Raw genomic sequence first — 22,705 nt, 5'->3', positions numbered from 1 at the left:
AATTTCATTAATATTTAGTTAAATTAAAAATTATATTCTTTAACTTTTATTGTAGATGTCTTTTTTATTATAGCTATTGTGGATAGAATTCCTTCGATGATTTTTTTCAACAATTGTATGTTACTGTTGCTAACAAAATACTGATTCTATATGCTGATTTTGTATCTTGAACTTTTCCTGACTGTATCAGTTCAAATGGTACTTAATAGTCTTTAACTACCTCTCTCTCATTACATATATGTAGATATATACACATATATATATTTTATAGGAGCACATATATATGTATTCTTATCACCTACAAGTAGCAATAACTGTACTTCTTCTCTTCTTATCTGTATCCTATTTTTCCTTTTCTTACCCAATTGGTTTGGCTAACCCCTCTAGTGCAGCATTAAGAGCCGCGAGAGGGCATTCAAGACTCTTCATTTTGTTATTTCATTGTCAATTTTTTTTATTGTGCTATAGTCTTTTATTTTGCTTTGAATTTTGTTGTTCCTTTTTTCTTTTTCTTTCTCATTATTATTATTATTATTATTCTTTTGTTGTTTTCAAGACAGGGTTTCTCTGACTGACTGGTCTCAGACTCATAGAAATCCACACACGTCTATGCCTCCTGAGTGATGGGATTAAACACCTGGGCCACCACCCTTTGGCTGTCACTCCTATTAGTAATCTGGAGGTTGCTTTACTCATTCCTTGTAATAGGTTGTTTATTTGAAATCCGCTCCCCTCCTCATCTAAAAATATAAGTGCTTATTGGTGTAAACTTGCCTCGCAGTATTGCTCCTGTTGAGTTGCTATATATTTTGATATGTTTGGTATATAATGGTGCTTCCATTTTCAGTTGCTTAAAACTTTTGTAAGTTTCCTTTTTATTTCTTCAGTAGTCTATTGCTTATTCAATGTTCTGTTAGTATGTTTCCACGAATTTATACAATTTCTGATATTTACTCTTTAAGAGTTTATTTTATTATAGCTAGAAAAAAATATATCCAATTAGTTCAGTTTTCAAATTTTTTGAGTCTTGAGTCTTGTTTTGTGGCAAAACATATAATTCATCCTGAAGGAGATCACATTGTCTAAAAACGGACCTTGGATGAAGGGTTCAAACAGTGGTTTGGTTTTGTGAGAGAGACCTTCACAGGTGCAGATGACTTTGGAACCCAGTTCCCATGAGACCTTGACGTGAAGATGAAAGTTATACTGCTTAGAGTTGTTTCCTGATAAATTCAATATTTCTTGAAAAAACTGGAAGCAAGGAACAAAGAGCAGAAGTGTGGGAGTGGTTTCCTGAGATTCCTCAAGAGATTTAAGGACTGCACACTGGTGGACACTACCTAAAAGGAACTTACAGTGGCTTTTTTTCTTTACTAAAGTAACCCTGTATCAATTAACCTGTGATGCCCATAGCACCTGCTGCGCAATTGTGCTTTCAAATATGGTTTATTTTCTATACTATTGTCATATATTTGTTTTTATACATTCTTAAAGTGTTCGCTGTGAATTTTTAAGAAAATACATGAATTTTTACACGTAGACATGAGCTTGTTTAAGGAAAATGCTTTGACTTACAATGTTTCATTTATTTTCCATTTATATAAAAATTAAATGCTATTGTAATTTAATATGAAACTACATATTTAATGTAATTATAATTATTACCAAAAATGAGAAAAAGAAAAAGAAATGTTCTGTAATGTCTGTTAGGTCCACTTACTTATACTATAGTTTAATTCTTGTATTTCTTTCTAGCTATTCACTGATGAAAGCTGTGCCTTTAAAGTTCTCATTATGACTGCATTGGGTCCTGTGTCTTCCCATAGATACACTGCTTGTTGAAAAAGAAGGATTCTTCACTGTCAGATGTATATACACAGATACATATACATACATACATCTCTGCACACATATGTACAATTGTGACATCTGTTAAAGTGATTACAGTGACCTTTGTCTCTTTTCACAGTCTCTCATTGGGATCTCTGTCTGATTGAATAGGGTTTTTTTTTTGTTGTTATTGTTTTCTTTGTGTGGAAGATCATTTTCTATCTATTCACTCCCAGTCTATTTTAGTGGATGAAGTGAATTTCTTGCACATGCTGTGTCAGTAGGTCTTATTTTTGTAGCGTTCAGCCAGTCTGTATCTTAATTAAGAAATATTCTTACCAAGTGGGGGACACGGGGAAGGGGAATAGAGTAGATTTTGTGGGTAGACTGAGGGCTGGTGGGGATGGGAGCAGGGACGATTAGATGGGGGCTTGTGGAGGGAGAGAGTGCTGGGAGAGATGACTGGAACTGGGGGGCATTTCAGAGGCAAGGTAGAAATCTAGTGCAATGGAAACTCCCAGAATTCCACCAGGGTGACCCTAGTGAAGATTCCTAGTATGGGGGCTATGGAACCTGAACTGGCCTTCTTCTGTAATCAGGCAGGGTTTCCAGTGGAGGGATTGGGAAACCAACCCAACTACAAAAACCTCTGACCTACAATTAGTCCTACCTGCAAGATGTGCTAGGGTAAAGGTGGCACCGAACTTGCGGGAGCAGTCAGCCAATGACTGGTCCAAATTGAGACCCATGCCATGAGAGGGAGTTCATGCCAGACACTGCCTGGAAAACCAGGAGCCAGTGTACGGATGGCCCAGAGACCCAGGATAGAACCAAACATGACTGGAAATAAAAAAGTTACTGAAATGATTCCTAATGATATTTTGCTATACCTGTCGACCAGAGCCTAACAAGCATCATCAGAGAGACTTCATCTAGCAACTGATGAGAACAGATTCAGTGATCCATAGCCAAACATTAGGCAGATCTCAGAGAATCCTGCAGAAAAGGGCTAGGCAGGATTGTAGGAGCCAGAGGGGTCGAGGATACCATGAGAACATGGCCCACAGAATCAACTAAGCAGGGCTCACAGGGACTCACAGAGACTAAACCAACAATCAATGAAAAAGCAGGAGTCTAACCTACATTCTCTATGTTTATGTTATGATTGTGTAGCTTGGTGTTCCTGTGGAACTGTTAGCAGTGGGAGCAAAACTGTCTTTGTTTTGCCTGTCCTGGGACCCTTTTCCTCCTATCAGTTGCCTTACCCATCTTTAAAATGAGGGCACGTGCCTAGTTTTATTGTAACAGGGCATGCCATGTTTGGTTGATATTCCTGGGAGGCCTACCATTTTCTGAAGAGAAAGGAGGAGGTGTGGACCTGGGTGGGGGCAGGGAAGAGACTGCAAGGAGAGGAGGGAGGGAATATCATGGTCCAAATGCATTATATGAGTGAAGAATAATATTTTTGTAGAAAGAAATGCCATTTTTACAGTCAGAGTTATGATTGAAAAGATTTGTTCATGTTATTTTATAAAATTCTTCCAATTATTTTGACTGCCGTTTTAAAAATTTCAAAAGTGTATTATTACTGTGTATGGGTATGCACATGTCAATCCCCAGAGTGGTCATGACCCACAGGTTGAGAACCGCTACTCTAGAAGATGTGTCAAGGAATTCCAGGTTGGCTTTGGGGCTGATGGGAGCTATTGCATAATCTCCTTATAAATTCTTTGACAATAATCATAAGCTTTGAGAGCAAGGTATGCTGGATTGGGGTTCAAAAGAACTTGGGCTGGAGACACGGAGTAGGTGTAGTATATACAACAGTTACGGTGGCATGTCCCTCTGTGTGGTCATAAAAACTATACGAGTGGTAGCAATAATGGTAGCTTTGTGAGGCACTGCTGGAGCGAGCTCTGAGGCCTTCAAGGACCTCTGACTTTCATAGGCAATGGGGATCATGCGGCACATGCCTCCAGTCTTGGTGGTGGCATGGGCCCATAAACAACTGGGCATGGGAGAAGAAGGTGATAGGTAACTACTTTGTCTTTCTTGGCCCCAGTGCAGCAGAGGCCCACAAGCAGTTGCTTTGCCCAGCGGTGACTGGAGCCCATACCCAGTTATATACACAGAGATACAGTGACAAGGAACCTCAGCACTAAGCCTATTCTCATCTCAGACTGAATGGAGGCGTGGGCCTATAACCAGCCACTTGTCGGGGTTCAGCAGAAACGGAGGACTACAGGATACTGCCTGCCTCCAGGAGCTGCCTTAGGTCTCAGGGGCTAGGTCTCAGTTTTTGAGAATGGTACCCTTGTCCCCCTCCATGGTAAAATACCCATATTCTTTAGTGTAGGGACTTATATGGACTTGGTACTGTGGTCACATGGGAATCAAGTCGGTTTGTGAGTTTTCAGGTCCTTGTGCTGGTGTGGCAGAATGGCTGGTAAGTCATCAGAATTGGGATAATCAGAGATTTTTAAGCCCTTGAGTATGATGAAGTTTGAACACTAGCTCCTTTTTCAGGATGGGACCTAGTTATATCAACTTTGTAAGTTGGACTTGATGGGGAGAAGTTTTCTTCTCAAAAATAAAGTGAATATACAGATTTGGGATTGTTCCCCTAATTGGATGTTGGATGGTCATGAAACTTTCTGGTGACCAGGACTGTCAGGGTTTGTACTGATTTGTCAATTTATTTATATTTTTCTTGTGACTTGTGTTGCATATATATATACATATATGTGTATATATATATATACATATATGTGTATATATATGAAACAGTAGGCTTACCAACAGCTACAAAGGTTTTCACTTACGTTTCTTTGTAAGAGTTTTATGGTTTCACTCATATTTGAGACTCTGATGTTGTGAGAATTTGTTTCCAATATGTCATAAGGGAAAGGCAACCTCTCATTATTTTGCATATTTATATACAACTGTCCCAGTGCTTTTTATTGAGATGAATTTTCCTGATTATGATAGCATCCTTGTTTTAACAGGTCAACTGTTCTGAAATGCAAGGACTTAATTATGAAATCTCAATTCCATTCCACTGCTCAACATGTTTATTCTTGTATCAATACCACATTGTCCTAACTGTAGCCTTGTAGTGGGTTTTAAAATTAAGCTGGGAACCCACAAACTTTGTTCTTATATTTCAAGATTTTTGGACTATTTTGCATCTCTTTCATTTTTACATAAACTTTTATATCTGCTTGTCAGTTTCTACAAAGAGGCCCATTTGAGTTTTAAGTAGCCACATCTACAGATAAATTTGAGGAGAATCACATCTTTTTAATAGTAAATGCTCCAAGATGGTATTTTTTTTATTTAGTAGGCCTTCCTTAATAACTTTACATGTTTTAAAAATTTTAATGTGCTGATCTCATCTTTCTTTCTTTAGTGTATTTTACTCTCATTTTGATACTCTTGTAAATGAGAATATTATTTTGGAATTGTTATTAGTGTATAGAAATAATTTGATATTTGCATACAGACTTTGTGTTCATAAACCATATTATACTAATTTATTAGTTGTCATAGGTGTGTGTGTGTGTGTGTGTGCGCGTGCATGCGTTTGTCTGCCTGTCTTGGGGGTGTTTTCTATATAAAACCACATCATCTGTAAATAGAAATAGTTTTGCTTTTTCGTTTCTGATGTATGGCTCTTATTTAGCAACTGTGACAGACCATTGGAGGTTTTCTTGTCCCAGCTAGAATGTGCAACACAGTCTTGACAAGGAAGGATTAGTGTAGATAGACATCCTATCATGTCTGGTCTTAGGCAATTATCCAGTGTTTGGTCCTTAAGCATGATGTTATGTGTGTGTGTGTGTGTGTGTGTGTGTGTGTGTGTGAGAGAGAGAGAGAGAGAGTGTGTGTGTGTGTGTGTGTGTGTGTGAGAGAGAGAGAGAGAGAGAGAGTGTGTGTGTGTGTGTGTGAGTGTGTGTGTGTGTGTGTGTGTGTGTGCTGTGGTGGATACCTTTCACTATGCTGATAGAGTTCCTAGGGGAAGTCACATCCTCCCCTGCCAGCTTCACTGAAGGAGGTGTTACGGAAGCATGGGTGAGAGAGAAACCACAGCAGTCAACAGTCCCTTTCCATGGCGCATACTGCGCGGTGCGAGGCTAGCATGCCAGGCATCCTTGCTGTCTTTCTCTAGTTTCTCAGTCAGCTCTGACAGCAGTCGGGAAGAGTTCCTAGGTGCCATTTTGTTGGAAGGCTATGACTGTAGCAGCTGTAGCCAGCAGGGAAGCCATGGGTGCAAGGGACTACTCCTCTCAGGCCTGAGCTGGGGCAAAGGTCAGGGAAGAGGTCTTGAGAACAGGAGCTTCTGAAGTCCCAAGTGTTCCAGTTGGCCGTGGCCAGTTTAGCCCGAGGTCAGGGTGCTCTAAATGTGATTTCAGGAATGAAAGCAGGAGAAATCCCAGCCCAGACCACAGGCAATGCTCACGCTGAACACTGGTCCCTGGCGTGAGGAAAACCAGGAGACGGCAGCGCTTGCCACCAGCTCCGGCCACACAGAGGTTCACTCCACTCACCTTCACTTGTCACTCAGCTCAGAGTCCTTTGTTATCCGTTTGGTCCCTGGGACCCTCATCCTTTAACCCTTCATCTTTATAACCTTAGCCCTGGCTTTCTCAAGTCAAAGGAGCATTAGTGGATATCAGACTTAAAGTGGTCCTTTATCACCTGCGCTTAACAGTCAGCTAAATCACCCTTAAATCAAGTCATATCCCTATTCTAATCCTAATAGCCATGCTACCCTAATCCTAATCCTTAAATTAACCCATGTCCTAATTCTGACCCGGGATCTCCCTTAAAACAGGCCTCTTTTCTGTAGCAACTCTGACATGTGGCAGCACTGCCCCTTTTCCTCCCAGATCTCCTGAGAGGCTTCCTTTCCCATAGCATCCCTCCTTCCCACTATTTCCATTACAGATTATAGTTATTCAGGTCAAGGGACAGCTCTGGCTGGCCAAAGCTACTACAGAACCTCTCTCCAGCTCTCTTCCGAGGCTCAGACTGAATTAATGATTAACTCCAAAGCAAGCAGCTTATTTCATAATTATAATGGTGGAGAAGACTTTCTGTATGTGTGTGCTCATGTGTGTGCATGTACACGTGTGTCCATTGTGTGTATGTACATGTGTATGCATGTGTGTGCATGTACATGTATGTGTGCATTGTGTGTGCATGTGTTGTGTGTGCATATGTGTATGTGTGTGTATGCATGTGTATGTGCATGTGTGTGTGTGTGTGTGTGTGTGTGTGTGTGTGTGTGTGTGTAATGTGGTGATGTCATGGTGAGGAATAGCTCCATATCCCCCAGAATCTCACTGTGTTTGTGTAGCTAATGACAAGCCCCAGAGTGGCTCATCTCCATCTCTGGCTTACCTATCCTGGTTCACTTTTGGCTCCTTGAAATGGAGAGAGTGGCTTATATTTTATCAACAGATGCCGCTCTCAGGACCCACAGCCTCCTTTGTTGGCTCTGTCAGAGCTTTCTCTGTAAAGGGCCCCATCACTATTTCTTTGTAAAGAGCTTCAGTGGAGGGAGGGGGAGTTCTGTACCTGGGAACTTCCTCTCTGTTTGCCTACCATTTTCATTTCTCGACATGTGGAGTGGTACAGTTGCTTGTTCCTGGGCGACAGATTTCCATGCTCGTATTTTCTGGCCTATGGGGAAAGGGGACAGATATGAGTGGGGAGAGGATAAAATAGATACCCAGGGCAGGCAAGGGTTAAAAACAGGGAGAGAGCAGAACTTCCTTTCATGAAAATAAAATAGGTATTCTTATTTTAGCCGCTCTAGAGTGGCTGCTCAGTCTGGGATTCGCTGTACTTACAGCTTCAGAAAGGGCGTACACAGAAGGGAGCGACCACAGGCAAGGTGGTGGCCTCGGGACTGCCGTATACAGTGACAGAAATGCAAGGACAGCTAGCACTGGGGATTAGGAAATAAAATACAGTAGGATCTCTGCTTTTTAGCCCGTGCATATGTGGCAGAAGGGCTGTGTTTCCCTACAGGCAGCACATTCCCCCATTTTTGAAACAAGTTTCACCAAGTGACCCAGGACCTTTTGACTCCATGAAGATTTTCCCATAAGTCTTTCAGCAGTCCCTCTGTGCAGCGAGCATTAAGCCACAGCGGAACTAGAGCTGTGTATGTGCTGTGAGCCCCTTGTTTGGGAAAGCAAGGCTGTGCCAACCAAGGCAAAGGGACAGCCAGTGGAAGGAGGATGGGACGCCCTTCTGTTCCCTGTCCAGACTGCTTTCTTTCTGACTTCCTGCAGAATGGGCGAGAGCCTCAGAGCATTTCTACCTGAACAGAGGGCTCTAACATGCATGACTGGAGAGGTTTCCTTAGAAGGCAGATGAGAGTTTGGGTCTAAAATTACACTGGAGATTTGATCTAGCACCGTCTGAGGCACACTGGCATCAGAGTAATGCGATTCACCCACAGAAAGTATAGAGCATAGGTGGGAAGAGCGCCACAAAGACAAGCAAACAAGACTGTCAACTTGAGCTTTCTCCTTCCGGTCGACCCGTGTATGCCCTGACTCATTCCTGTTGCCCTGGGAGGTGTGGGAGACAGGAAAGGATGAACACATCTACCCAGCATGGTGAGCGCTGAAGGTGACCTTTGCTACATCGATCACAAGTACTTTCATCCTGAGAGGTACATGGCGTTTGGAGTTTGAAAATTAAATACTACTGACAAAAGTTGGATTCTTCGGACAAATATTTAAAATACACTTTGTCTTTATAGGACATGAGAAAGAATCAACACAGTATTAACATTGTGGATTGGCAGGTGACAGCATGAGGGCAAATGAATAGACTCAATAATTTAAGAACCAATACTTCTTGTGAGGTCACTATATTTGGGGTGGTGCCATATATCATACATAAGTAATACAAAGTTCTCAGGAAAATGTGAAGACAATACAAATTCACTATTCATTAGGTATCCCTAGGTAAATAAGACACAGCTTCTTGCGGTAAGCTGCTCGTTGCCCTGCAATTAGCACGGCCAAGCACCGCTGCTGTATTAGTTACTTTGCTCTGTACTATGATAAAACACCTGACAGAAATGGGTAAGGAAAAGGTTTATTCTGTTTACAATTTTGGGGATTTCAGTTCATCACGGTACGGGAGACAGAACAGAGCCATTTGGTCCATGACAGCAAGAGATGTTGGTAGCAACATGTTCTCATGACAGTGGACCAGGAAGCAGACAGCTCATGCAGAACCAGGGGTAGATATAACTCTCCAAGTTCAGTTCCAGGTGCTCTGACTTCCAGCTGGGACTGACTTTCTAAAGGCTCCGTAGCTTTCCCTGTGGCGCCAAAAGCTACAGATGAAGTACTGGACCCCAAACTTCTGGGCAGGGGTCACTTCAGAGTCAGACTCTAACAGTGTTGACGGTTCTAGGACAAAAACAACTGCTGGAGGCCCCAGTGAAGCTGGGGGTCACTGCTGAGTTCCCTGGGAGTAATAAGCAGAGGGGAGGGTCTGAGAAGAGGAACAGGTCAACAGATGCGGCACTTTTCCCATGCATGAGAAAAGGGGAAGGCACTGCAGGCCCAGAAAACAGTGTGCAAAACCTGGGAGAATAACCAAGCAAATTATCCTTGGGGGTTAGAACATTCTAGTTGTCTGGTGGAAGAAAGGCTTGGGTGAGAAGAGGGACTGGAGAGTTAGCTTTCTATGTATGCTCCTTGGCTTTGAACTGAATCAACTCTCTGCCATGACTTCCCAGGCACTCAGAGATGCTCTACCTTGTAGCTAAGGCTCCACCATCCATTTCCCAGATTTCTGAGGTCTTCAGACCTCTCAAAAACTGCCACCCAAAGCATCAATGATCTCTCTGGGACCTTAGAAAGAAAACCGGGAACAAAGAGAAGGGACATTGGTGGTGGGTTGAGGTTTAAGAAGACTTGGATGGAGGGTAGCAGCTATGAGGAAATCTTTGAGCTGGCTCATTTGGAGTAGAAGCATATGTATATTATCTTCTCTGTTATCAGTTGCTTCTCGCCACCTCATAGAATAGTACTAGGCCCTTCATGGGTTGGGATCAGAGTTGGTGAAAAGTCATGGGGCAAATATATTAGTGAAGTCCCTAAGAAGCAATGACTACCCACGCTGGCAATGCTTATATAGTTCCAGAACAATGGTAGCTACGATCCTTTGACATCAAAAGGATTAAACTATTCTCTAGATTCTTGATCTGTCCTTGTTAATTCATTACCCTTTAAGGCACAGCTTTTCCCCCACTGCTGTAATAAAATACACTGATGAACGCAATGTAAGCATTTCCTCTGGCCCACAGTTCCAAGGTATAGTCAGCCATGTCAGAGAGTCAAGATGACAGGGAGCTGAAGCAGTTGGAGATACTGCATTCAGAGTCAGGAAGCAGAGCTCAGTGCATGCTTGCATGCTAGTGCTCCGTTCAGGATCCCCTCCTCACAATCAGCAGGTCTCCCGATCCTTATTAACACAACAGGTAAACATTGTCTTCAGGTGATTCTAGATTCTGACCAGTTGACAACATTAGCTCTCACACTTTCTCAGAAAGCCCGCATCCTTCTCTGTCTTTTATCACCCTCTTAGATTGAGTTGGATGCCTACCTCTCTATTCCAGTATAGACTTGGTGAAACTTTCTTGGCAGTTTGATTTATTCAAAACAATCTTTTTGTTCCCACCACCAGCTAAGAGTTACTTAGCTGCAAGAACTATGCCTTGCACACTGTTCCTAAAGACTGTAATGGGCACAGGTGTACAACTTAAATATTGAATGAATGAGTCATGATGAGTTATTTGAATTAACAGACGCAAATATAGACATATACATAAAGATTGCTGTTACGACATTATATTACAGAGATCTTACAGGACATTAGTGTTATTCTTTGTGTAAGGTGCTGAACAGAAGCACAGGCCAGGAGCCTGCAGGGCTCTGTTTTAGACCGAGCTCTGCTTCTTGGGTGATGTCAGCCAATACTGAAAGTTCTCTGGGCCCCACAATCCCTCCTGATGGTCCCTGTGACGAAGAGGACAGAAGCAGATGTGCTAACCCACCACCTCGATGCCTGAAGAGCAAACCTAATCTTGGCCATACCTCAACTTGGACCCACAACCAGCCAGTTTTGCTCCCAAGAAGAGTTGCTCTGTTCCTCTTTATTTAGAGGGTAAGTAGGCTCAGAGTTCCAGGAGGCAGCAGCACCAGGCAAATCTAAAGCTGACGTAAACCATTTTGGATTACATGTGCGAGAGGGCTCTGTCTGTGCTCTTTCCCAGCGATGGAACCAAGGTCTTTCCCACCTGCACCATCCCCACCTTACTCTCCTTCCTAAGGCACAGCAGCAGCAGCAGCAAAGGACAGAAAAGTGGCCAGGCTCACCGCCAAGCTCCTGGTGACATCATCTCCCCAGTGAGAGACAGTGAAAGGTTAAAGGTCTCTTGTTTCCTGAGCAGCTACCCTCGAGACAGCAGACAGAAGTAGTAACAGGACGATGACAGCAACCTGTAGAAAGCCCAAAGAGGTGTAACCAGATGTCAAGCAGCCCCCAGATGTTGAAGACTCCTCTTCATATTTCACAACTGCAAGATCTTATTTTAGGACAGTGTTTTCTGAGGTTCCTAAAATGTTGCTCAAGGCCCAAGATTTTGGCTTTCTAAAATGCTTGATAAAGAACTTGAAGTTTATTTCATTCTTCCCATCCTGACACACACACTCACACACACACACACACACACACACACACACACACACAAACACATACACACACCTGTTTACATAACAAAAACTGAAAACGTTAGTGCCAGATGGTGGTTTTAAAAATAGACAGCTTGACTTCGGGATAACAATAATTTGCCTACGTCCTTTCTGCCCTTCACCACATCTACTGCTTTCCCTTGTTTACTCCTGACTGAGCTGACAGGGACCTTTCTGGTTTCCTTTCTCAAGTAAGCCACTGGGAAACAGGAGCCCACAAAGTCCAAGAGGCTTATCTGGTAACTCATTCACTTAGTGCAGTGGTAGAAATTTTTGTCTTTTCTTTTTTACAAAAGGGTCAAAGACAGATTATTTCTTCCCCTCAGGGTAACAGTGGATCCTTAGAGTCTATTTGAGGGTATACTTGTCCGAATACCCTTTAAAGACGGAGTCGTCAGTTCACTGTTCCAGAAAACCCATAAAATAATTACACCTTTCCCCTCTATCTGAAAATATCCATGATTGTCATCAAAGAATAAGTACAAAACTCCCCTACTATTCACTAGAAAAAATATTAAGCATATAATAAAGAACCAGGTATCTATATCCAGATTTACTAAATTTAAGTTCTGTGACCACCATCTTTTATAGCGATCAGATTCATTATTCTAAAATTCTTTTTATAGTTGCATGTTTGATAAATATAAACAGGAAAAGGACTTAGGACCATATGAGGTAGTTTTCTTGGTGGTCATGACTTTCAAAAGTTAGAGTCAAGGAGAAATAACTGCTAAAGAGTTCTTAGTGGTGAGAAAATGGGATTCATCTTTTATTGTTGCCCAGCTCACCCTCTGATATTGAGCAATGGCTTCGGCCAAAGCTTTTTGTCACAGGCCTGCTAAAAGCAAAATAAATAATACTGTCATGTTTAATCTGACTTCATTAGGTCAGAAAAGCAAAGTCGGATCAAAGAGAGTGGAGAGCCAGTGGGGGAAGGTACTGAGAGCGGGAATCAGTGTGTAGCCTGCAGGTCCTGGCTAGCTCATACTCGGCCCCACAGGTTGGCAGAGGAGGTTGAAAGCCTCCAGGTGCCTTAGCCCAGTTCACCCATGCACTTTCTTTCCCTCAACATAGAGTAAGTGAGCTTCTGGCACCTTCACAAGGTGAAATGCTAGGCGAGAGTGGCTAGTGAAAATTCTGCTTGGTAAACATTTGAAGGAAAGTTTAGTTTTCATTTCTTGCCTTCATTTGAAAGCTTTCCCCATTATCCACTCCCATGGGTATTGCTTTAGAGCCCTCCCTCTCCATACATCCTACTCTTGCTGTCTGCCACCCACTCCCAGACTGTCCTGCCTGTCTTTGCTCTCTGTTTCAGGCGCACTTGTACCTGCAGCTGCTGTATGGCCCTGCAAGGCAAGTGCGGAATGCTCCTGTGGAATGTGAGAGCGCAAATCGTGCCCCTTGACTCTTGATGGTGAAGAGGAAGGGAGCCAGGTGTCGGAACCTTTGCACCTATACAGTGCCCAGGGCCTCTGGTTGGCATCACAATGATTAGCAGTTTCTTGGCAGGTCCCTGGCTTAGGGATAAAGAAGATCCAGTGTCCACAAAACATTCCACTCCCTTGAGGCAGCACATAGCTTCTGTCTGGGAAGGAGCAGCTGCTGAGCCTGCATACATGTGGCAAGGATTGGTAGATCATAGCATACTCTGGAGGGCTGACTTCAGGCACCGCGTGGTGCCTAACAGAACAAGGATCCTAGACTCCTCAGAGACCCTTCCAACATTTCTCTCACACACAGCAGTGAAGGAGCAGACCCCAGTAAGACGAAAATGAGGGCAAACCCCATGGATTTCTCACTGTTGCTGGAAGCAGGGCTTTTGGGATTCCTTTTAGAACTGCCCAGAGACTGGTCTTTCAGAACTACTGTTGGTCAGGCTGCTGAAGGTTGTTGTTCCTAACTGCTCTCTAGTGGCCAGCCACCGGTATTGCATACACAAAATGCTAGGCACTGCAAGAGGAAGGCTTTCTAGTAGTCTTTAGGAAAGCCACGGAGTACATCGGTGTCTTAGTGTCTAGGCTGCCACAGTGCACTGAGACGCTGAGCAGACCTCTGCAGAGTGGAACAGGCAGCTGCCAGCAGATGAGAGCTTGTGTAAATAGCTTAGATTTGGGGGAGTGAAAGCTTCCTGTCTGTGGTCAGTCTCTGCTCCCTTCTCTCCTCTCACCACCTCATAGTGCACGTCATAGCAGCCTGGCTTGTTCAGGGTGTGAGGGGGACTAACATGGTGACTATTTTTATGTATGCTCACATTTCGTGGCTTTATGGGTTGGCTGTGCTCTGGCTTGTTCCCCTTCCATGGAGCTCTGATGACCCCTGGGTATTCTTCAAGCATTTCCTGTGCTCTCAGGCTCCACATCTTTCTGATATTCCTTCCTTTCCCTCAATCTCTTTTGCTCTTTCTCTAAGCTGGCTCAGGATTATAGCTGTAAATGTGTTACCTTCAAGCCACGCAGGCGCCGCTTCCTCCATTTCTCCTCATCCCTCCCAGCCTGGAGTGACCAGCCCCACTACCTACTTTGCCCCACTCTCTGATACTTCCGTATCGCCAGTCTCCTCTCCTCTAGCCTGCCCCTGCTCTATTTCTGTGGGCTGCAAATGAGCTACTATTTTCTGTATCATGTTAGAATAAATAAAAAGGGTTCAGTTAGCATTCAGGGACTGACATGAGGGCTCCTAATAATTGTTGCTTATGGTAACTGAGCGCATATTACGTGCTGGGCACTTGGCCAAGTGCTATGGAAATCTCCCTCAGGCACGACCTTGCAAGAGCCCCGAGAATGCCTACAGTCTTGCAAGTGAAAGAATTCCTAATGTCACCAGGTGTGTCCTTCCCTCCCTCTACAAGTACTGACAGCTCAAGCACCTCAGCTCAGATGCCTCTGTGCCACACGGTGACTCTAGGGGCCACCAGCAATCAGTTGTACGAGATTTCTGTGGGAGGAGGGGAAGTGTGGGAGTTTTAAACAGAAAGCCCCGCAGGTGTAGGGATTAGTTTGGGGAAGACATACATAATTCCTGGGGGCTGGGAAGAGGCTGGGTTAGTGTCTCTAGAAAACAGAAATGATCTCATTAGATGCTAAGATGCTGTCTCTGAAGGGCTTCTGGCAGACTCGTCCATAATTTTTGCTTTCCCTTTTTGGCATTTCTAACATTATTTATTTTTAGTTATAGCATACTGGAGTACTAAAATACTTGAGTCAGGGTAAGAACAAATAAAACCTGGTTTTATTTGTGGTGATACAAATTCATGTAATTAAACAGATAAATATTCATTGAACACTGATGATGTGCCAGGCACAGACTCATGTTAAGGCGACAGGAAATACATTCACAGTCTATATTAGGGATCAAGGAAAAGATATAGTGTTCACAAAACATTCTACGCTCGAGGCAAGACAACAGTGGGAGTCAATTAAAACATTCTGAGTACCTTCAATATGACATCTGGAACCTGAAGCAAATTTGGCAAATCCATATCCTTCTTGGATAAAGTCAGAACAGTGGCAGAGGAAGGATATCTGAGTGATGAAAGCAAAAGGAAGTTAGAATCAGAGTCCATGGCTCGGGGACGCAGGCCCCAACTGTTTCAGAGACAAGGTATGGGGACTTGCACTGCCTCCTGCTCCAATTCTGCAGTTCTGCATAGCTCAGGCCATCAAAACTCAGGCCATGCAGGCTCTGGTCATGGGGCTCAGGCCATGGGGGCCTGGACCGTGGGGGCTCAGGCCATGCAGCACTCCCACATACGCTCAGTCCTTTTAGGCCACTTTGCCCCCCCCCTCCTCAAACTGACCAACTACAGTCCTAGAAGGGATACAAGTAAACCAGGCAAAGATCGCCTCTGACAGCAGAAGTGCACGGGATGAAATGCACCTTAGGTTTCTTCTTCAACGTGTCTGCATGGCTGTGAAATCTTTAACAAAGACCAAGAACGAACCCTCTCATGCCTGGCTGGGTTTCCTGGACTGTATGCCCCTGCACACTCCAACAATTTCCCTCTTTCCCCCCACAGGCTTTCTTTCACTGGCACATGCTTCCCAGCTGTCAGGTGACACGGAGATATGGCAGGAACACACCAGTTGTCTCCGCAGGATTCCCTACCCTCCCACTGTTAGGGGCTGAGGCCTTGGTGTGGGGGTGGTGAGACAGTGGGCATGCCCCAGCCACCCAAGGGATAGAAACAGGGAATGCGATGCCCTGCCAAGAACACCTGTCTTCTTCAGTGAGAAGGACTTCATTGTTCATTGTTCATGTGAAAGGAGTGTGGCCTTCATCAAGTAGTCATTGTTTCATTTTCCTGCCACCTCCCTGGTCCTAGGGAGAGCAGGCGGGGACGGGGGTGGCGGGATGGGGGTAAGCTGATGTGAGTTCCTCCACAGGCTTCTCTGCTATGGATATGGGCTGTCTCGGATTTATTATCCCAAAAGTGACCAGGAAAGACAAGAAGGCCAGGTCAGTCCTGCTTCAGCACACAATAATCTCTCATTAACAGGACCTCTGTGTCCTGAGCAGCTTTGAACAGTGAGTGTGGTTTCAGCACAGTTGGGCCAAGCTGGGAGAGTGGTCCTGGGAGGAAATGCTTGGTACAAGCCCTTCCCCATCACTTCCTGAGGTCTTACAGGTCTCACCTCCATCCTCATAGCTATGTTTCCAGAGTGTTTTTGAAGCTGGAAATGCTCTGAGACATATTTCACTAAACATTCTTTTACCTTTTCTAAACCATTCTATTGGATCTGCTTGTCCAAGGGAACATAATACTTTGAGTGCTTTGAACTATTCCCCTAAGGGTTTAGGGAAATTACTGCCAAACAAATATTCTGGGACCTGAAACTCCAGACAAATGAAGAGTTTCTTATAGACAGCTAAACATCAATTGTCCTCTTTCTGTTCCCAATAAGCTATGTTCCTGCCCTGCTCTCGAGAGCTGAGGGCGCTTCACAGGTCCCGTCAGCTCTAGTTTGGTGAGGTAAGTAGACTCATTTCTCCAAGCAGAGAATAAGATTGCTGCCTCCGTCTTAGAGCACATCTGAGAAGAATTTCTCTTACTGCAATATGGAGTATCTAATCACTAAATGTGGCCTAAATGTGGTCAGCGGAGGAGGGGGCAGGGGTTAACTTATTAGGTGTCAAGCACTAGCAACGGACCATTTCCAGATTTTAGGAAACCCAGCATATCTGGGCCCCAAACTCACACATCAGAGGCAACACTGACTCAGGCAGAGGGCAGGATGTCACCTTTGCTCAGTTCTCCCATTCATTGCCACCTCTACCTGACCAGCCTTCTCAGTGTGGCCTCCATGTGACTGTCACCAGCATGTGAACTAATGACACAGCACAATTTAAAAAGATGAGTTGTCATTACTCACGATGATTCTTGAGGTAGTCAGCCCTTAATACATATATTCTTTGTTACTTCCAAAGCAAACCTTTGACTTATTGAACCTTTGATTGCTCATGCCAGATAAACACACACACACACACACACACACACACACACACACACACCTGAACAATAGGCACTCAAGCGTTTGCTTTGAAGCTACACAAACCCATCTATCAGCTTGTTGAGAATTATTTTAACGTGTAGACAAAGGGACGTCCCTACTGCAGTCACGTGTTTACAGACTTAAGAATGCACGACAATTATCAACAGGAAAGGAAGCTCTCGCAAAGTATGCTTTTTCTAGCTACGACAAGCCTATGAATCAGCCTCTGTGCCTTCCTTGCTTATCCCCCGATGCCTTACTCCCCTCCCTCCATCATATCTCAACCTATCTTTCTTCCCCCAGAGCAGCCACTTATCATCACACCTAGGGACAATTTCATTACGAAAAGGGGCAGGGATTCATGAAGAACCTAATTATTTTAAATGGAAGCTGAAATGCCCCCTACATTCAAATCCTCAGTTTTCAGAAACAGAAATACGCTCTCTATTGGTTTGGGGCGTGGGTGGGGTGGGGTGGGAGGCTGATGAAAGTGGAGAAGGCCCCAAGTGGAAAACAACAGCTACTCCTCTTTCAAGTCAGGATGTTATAGCTCTAGACTTTTGATAGTTATAGTTTGAAGACTGGAAAGAAAACCAGGGGAGGAAAATGTGGAAGTATTTTGAGAGATAGTGTCTAGGTTTGAATAGTGGGGGCAGGAAGGTTATGTGGGTCTCAGGTTCTCTAGCAAGGCCTTTACATAGCATAAGCTTTGTCTGAGAACTCCAGGGGCATTTCTGATTCCCACGACTTGACCCGGTTTCTCCAGTGATCACATGCACCTCTCTCCCTTGAGAAGATGCCTCTCTCACATATTTTGTCCCCCGAAGCTGGGCATTACCTTCCAGGGATGCTGAGTACCAGAGGCTTGTTTACCAGGCTGGCCTCACTAAGCCATGGAACCTTGTCAAATTTTGGAACAAAGGCCTAAAAAGAAAGGGGAAGAGACAATTTTGCAGAGGTTATCACACTTAGGAAAAATAAAGATAAATCTTAAAAGAGGTCACAGGGTTGGAGAGGTAGCTCAGAGGTTAGAAGAACTCTCTCCTCTTCTAGACAACCCAAGTTCAGTTCATAACTCACACAGCTCACAATTGCCTGTGACTATACTTGCAGGGGACCCTGAACCTTCCTATGGCCTCCACAGACACCTGCTTTCAGGAGCACATACCTACGCACAGATGCATGTGTAGATAAAATTAATAATAAAATATTAAAAGTTATAACACTTGACTAGTGCTGGCAGGATGATAAGCAAAGTGAGCTAATAGCAACCACACAGCAATCAACACTCAACAAGGCATTTTTATACCCGAGTCTTCTCACCACCCCGTTAAGTGGCCAAGAACAAATACGTGCCTTCTCTGGTTTATAAACCAAGAGTTCCAAGTGAAAATAGTGCTACTTCCTCACAGCGACACAGTTAATACATGGGTTCATGCGTTCTGACTTTTGTGTCCACTGTATCCTGGAATCTATATATTTTCAGCTCTTTGTACTTACATCTATTTATAAATTCTGTAATATTTCCATGAACTCGGCTGAAAATCAGCAGTCTCTTGTCCTGATCTTCTAGCCGTGTTTTCAGACCCCAAGAACTCCACCGTCACCCTTTTTAGGTAGCAAAGTCTAGTAAAGAATCGAGCCTTGGAATCATCCACATTTAGGTATTTCATCTAGTTGCAATCAATATCTAGCTGCTTGACTCTGGACAAATATAAACTTATGATCACAGCGTCTCTGGGAAGATCAGTGCCCTTTAGAAAGCTCCATGAGATCTGAGATATTTTTTCTCTGTGTAGTTACTGAAGTCTCTGCCATAGCTCCAGGAGCCCGGGTTGGCACCTGTACCTGAAGGAAGGTTTGACGCATAGAAAGTCCCCTAGCTGAGGCCCGACAATGACACAAGTTCAACATCTGCGGTTGCTATCCCTCTTCCACTGCCCAGAATCTATCCCTGCCTTCTCCTCCCTTCGAGCCCCCAAGGCGCTTCCCAGGCTCAGGGAACTCCACTTTGAGCAGATCTCCGGAAGAGGAGCCGCCAGTAGAGGGTAGCAGTGTCTCCGTGCCGGCCGCTTGGGCGGTGGAGCCGTGTCCACCCGGAAGTGCTCCTCCAACCCCGCGCCCCGGATGTAGAAATCGCTGGGCGGCTGCCCTTCTCAGTCGTGCACCCCTAGGAGCTCGGTGCAGGTGGGTTCCGGCATCCTTCACGTCAGGCCGGTCTCGCCGAGCCGAGGCTGGGAGAGGGGCGGCGGCGGCGGCGGCGGCGGGCGGGGCAGGCCGGCTGGGTGAGTGGCAGCACAAGACGGGACCGTTCCCCGTCTGGTAACGCGGACCCCTCAAACCCAGAAGTCCCTGTGCGTGAGGGCAGATTCCAGGGTGTCTGGCTTTTGGAGCAAAATTCTAGCCTGGCCTCCATGGAATAAAGACGGTCCGGCAGGAGGTTTCTTTTTTCTTTCTCATTTCCTGAATGACCTTCATGTTGTTGACTCTTGAGTTTTCCCTTTCTGAAAATGGAATGGTTATTCATCCCATACTAGAGTTTTGCAGTTTCAGTTAAGTAGGTTGATTTAACACTGAAGGATAGTAAGCTCAGCTAATAAACAAGGGAGGTTTGAGTTCTTGGTTTGGGCCAAAACTGTAGATATCATACTCTTCTGTATTGTGCAGATTATTGTTGTCATGAGACCGATAACTTACTCCGATGTCATTGGGAACCTGGTAACAGCTTTAGATTCTGTCCCTGTGTATTTGCATAACTTGCAAATACAATCATGCAAAAATAGTACATAGCTTAGGTGTATGAAAGTTCATAGCTTAGGTGTATGAATGCCAGACTTAAGACTGTTTTAGAGGAAGATAACGAGAAGCACAAACGTTGATAGTAGACTTTTGTTGGAATTCTGGCTCCACTTTGTTACCCTGGGACAAAAATACCCAACCAGTGTGAAACTCAGATGTTTTTACTAGGTAAAGTGGGACGGGTACTAACTTGTATGGTTGTGACGGTTAAATGTTAACTTTAGCGTTCTGAGTCAGTGATGTCATGCAGATATCAATTGTTAAGATTATATTTTAAAATTTTAGGTGTGATTTTAATACCTCAAATTAGGTCACTGTGCACAGTTGATTTCGGCTTTCAGTAGACTGGGTTGTTTTGATTGTAACGGAGTCCTACCATGGCCTTCTCAGGCCTCCATGTATTCACAGATCTCTCTTTTTCTAGGAATTCAGCCGTGTTGTCCTTCCTCACAGAACAAACCCATCTATTGCAGGCCTAGTCTGAATCGCAGCCTTTGTAAACAAGAAAGAAGCGCCTGTAGGGCATCAAGCATGGCATTTCCAGAGAGGTGTTAATTTGCAGCTTTGTCGAGAGCGAGAATCGCTTGGCCTTCTCTGAGGGAGACTGAACCGGCCTGGACTCGGGGAAAGGATGAGATAATGTGTGCTCAACATGTCACGGACACCAAAGAAGTCAAGTGGCAGAAGGTTTTATATGAGCGGCAGCCCTTCCCTGATAATTATGTCGACCAAAGATTCCTGGAAGAACTCCGGAAAAACATCTACGCCCGGAAATACCAGTACTGGGCTGTGGTGTTTGAGTCCAGCGTGGTGGTCCAGCAGCTCTGCAGTGTCTGTGTTTTTGTGGTGATCTGGTGGTACATGGATGAGGGGCTTCTGGCCCCCCAGTGGCTCTTTGGGACTGGGCTGGCGTCTTCACTGCTTGGCTATATTTTATTTGATCTCATTGATGGAGGCAACGGGCGGAAGAAGAGTGGGCGGACCCGGTGGGCGGACCTGAAGAGTACTTTGGTCTTCATTACTTTCACTTACGGATTTTCACCCGTGTTGAAGACCCTGACGGAGTCTGTCAGTACTGACACCATCTACGCCATGTCTGTTTTCATGCTGTTAGGCCATCTTATCTTCTTTGATTACGGTGCCAATGCCGCAATTGTGTCCAGCACACTGTCCTTGAACATGGCCATCTTTGCTTCTGTTTGCCTGGCCTCACGTCTCCCCCGGTCACTGCATGCCTTCATTATGGTGACATTTGCCATCCAGATTTTTGCACTGTGGCCCATGTTACAGAAGAAACTGAAGGCATATACCCCACGAAGCTATGTAGGGGTCACCCTGCTTTTTGCATTTTCAGCTTTTGGGGGTCTTTTGTCCATTAGTGGTGTGGGAGCCATACTCTTTGCCCTTCTACTGATTTCCATCTCATGCCTTTGCCCTTACTACCTCATCCGCCTACAACTTTTTAAGGAAAATATTCACGGGCCTTGGGATGAGGCTGAAATTAAAGAAGACTTGTCTAGGTTCCTTAGCTAAGCTGGGGACCTTCATTGCAGTATTATGAAAGCTGAAAGACTTAGAACCTAACCAGTATAACATTTAAAGGCAGAGTTCCACTCTTGAAGCAGAGGGCTGTTCTGGGTGGTATAACAGAGATCAGAAGAAAGCATTTTTTAACCAAGGGTTTAGTGAAGGTGTTTGCCCTTCAGTTATTTTGTGAAAAAGCTTTCTGGTGCCATCATGAATTATTGTCCCTCTTTATTCCTTGTAACAAATGATGTAATGTAGGTTCTGCTTATTAAAAAAGTAACACCCATTGAATTGTCTCATATTAAAAAAAATACCTGTATTTATGTGTATATGAGAGAGAGTGTGTGTGTATCTGTGTGTGTGTCTGTGTGTGTGTTCTCTTTCCAGTATGCATGTCCTAGGCATTCAACTCAGGCCTTGGCAGCAAATGTCTTTACCATCTGAGCCAGCACACTGGCCCTGTCTCATGGTTTTTCTGAAAGCGTAAGACAGACAAAAAGTGGTGTAAAGAGTAGTAGGTGTGTGTAACCAGTTATCAAGTCTTTTCTGTACACTAAGGGACACCTTTATATATCTAGAGTAGTAGGTGTGTGTATCCAGTTATCTAGCCTTTTCTATACACTAAGGGACACCTTTACATATCTAGAGCCCAAATTTGAGAGTCCAGGATGGTGGTCTCCAGTTGTCCAATACCACAGAAGTCGTTTTAGTTCTTAGCAGATCGTACATATAGCCAATCAAGGAGAGTGATGTGTCACAGAAATGCAATGTTAAAGACATTGCGAGAAGCTGGAGAGAGTTCATCTGAAACCAGTAGGCAGCAAGAGATGACAGTGACTCTGGGAGGATGGCCGGTGAAGGCCCTTGAGAGCAGATAAGTGATGTCAGCCAGGACTGAAAGTGATGGAGCGAGCAGCTGTGGCCAGGAGGGCAGCTGCTACTGCTCCCAAAGTGGTTGCTTCTACTCAGTCTGGGCTTCATGCCTGTGGAACTTCTGAAACAAGTGAATACTACGATAGCTGTGAATATACTTTGTATTGTGGAATGAGTTTTGTCAGCTGTCTCACATTTAATCCAGGTTACAAGCACATTTGCACGAAACATGACTACATTTGGTGCCACATCTGTTAGCTGAGGCACAAAGGTGGGAACGTGATAGGGATTTAGAGTTACGGACATCTGGAGGAGGAAAGAAGGTCAGGGGGAGAATGAATAATTCAGCTCGTTGATACAGTCACTTGGGCTCCATAGCCCACTATGAGCAATCCGGTT

At 44.4% G+C, this 22,705-nt stretch overlaps 2 protein-coding genes across 5 annotated transcripts in view; one reads left to right on the top strand and one right to left on the bottom strand.

Annotated features, from left to right (window-relative positions):
• Positions 1-19,210, bottom strand: part of C12H1orf105 (chromosome 12 C1orf105 homolog) — a 28,137-nt gene extending 8,927 nt beyond the window's left edge. The window contains exons 1-4 of one of the 3 annotated variants that reach the window (XM_038348886.1): positions 18,956-19,210; positions 17,946-18,031; positions 15,052-15,139; positions 7,411-7,515 (exon numbers count right to left, since the gene is read on the bottom strand). In XM_038348886.1, the coding sequence (XP_038204814.1) occupies positions 7,411-7,515; positions 15,052-15,139; positions 17,946-18,031; positions 18,956-19,021 (345 nt within the window). In that variant the 5' untranslated portion in view covers positions 19,022-19,210. The remainder of the gene's footprint in view (positions 1-7,410; positions 7,516-15,051; positions 15,140-17,945; positions 18,032-18,955) is intronic. The other 2 variants (XM_038348887.1, XM_038348890.1) reach the window with 2 other exon arrangements.
• Positions 19,193-21,724, top strand: Pigc (phosphatidylinositol glycan anchor biosynthesis class C). Of its 2 annotated transcripts, none has more exons than XM_038348884.1 (2): positions 19,193-19,294; positions 20,331-21,724. In XM_038348884.1, the coding sequence occupies exon 2, from the start codon at positions 20,546-20,548 to the stop codon at positions 21,437-21,439; it is 894 nt and encodes a 297-aa protein (XP_038204812.1). In that variant the 5' UTR covers positions 19,193-19,294; positions 20,331-20,545; the 3' UTR covers positions 21,440-21,724. The 2 variants fall into 2 exon arrangements, with proteins under 2 accessions (XP_038204812.1, XP_038204813.1); XM_038348885.1 differs by having other exon boundaries at positions 19,253-19,392.
• Positions 21,725-22,705: the final 981 nt, after the last annotated feature.

Source organism: Arvicola amphibius, chromosome 12, assembly GCF_903992535.2.
Source record: "Arvicola amphibius chromosome 12, mArvAmp1.2, whole genome shotgun sequence".
NCBI classification, from domain to species: Eukaryota; Metazoa; Chordata; class Mammalia; order Rodentia; family Cricetidae; genus Arvicola; species Arvicola amphibius.
Note: the sequence above shows the minus strand (reverse complement) of the source record. Positions and strands in the feature narration are given on the sequence as shown.

Coding starts and splice junctions, on each gene's coding strand:
- Pigc (XM_038348884.1), top strand. CDS start 20,546: ATGTGTGCTCAACATGTCACGGACACCAAAGAAGTCAAGTGGCAGAAG.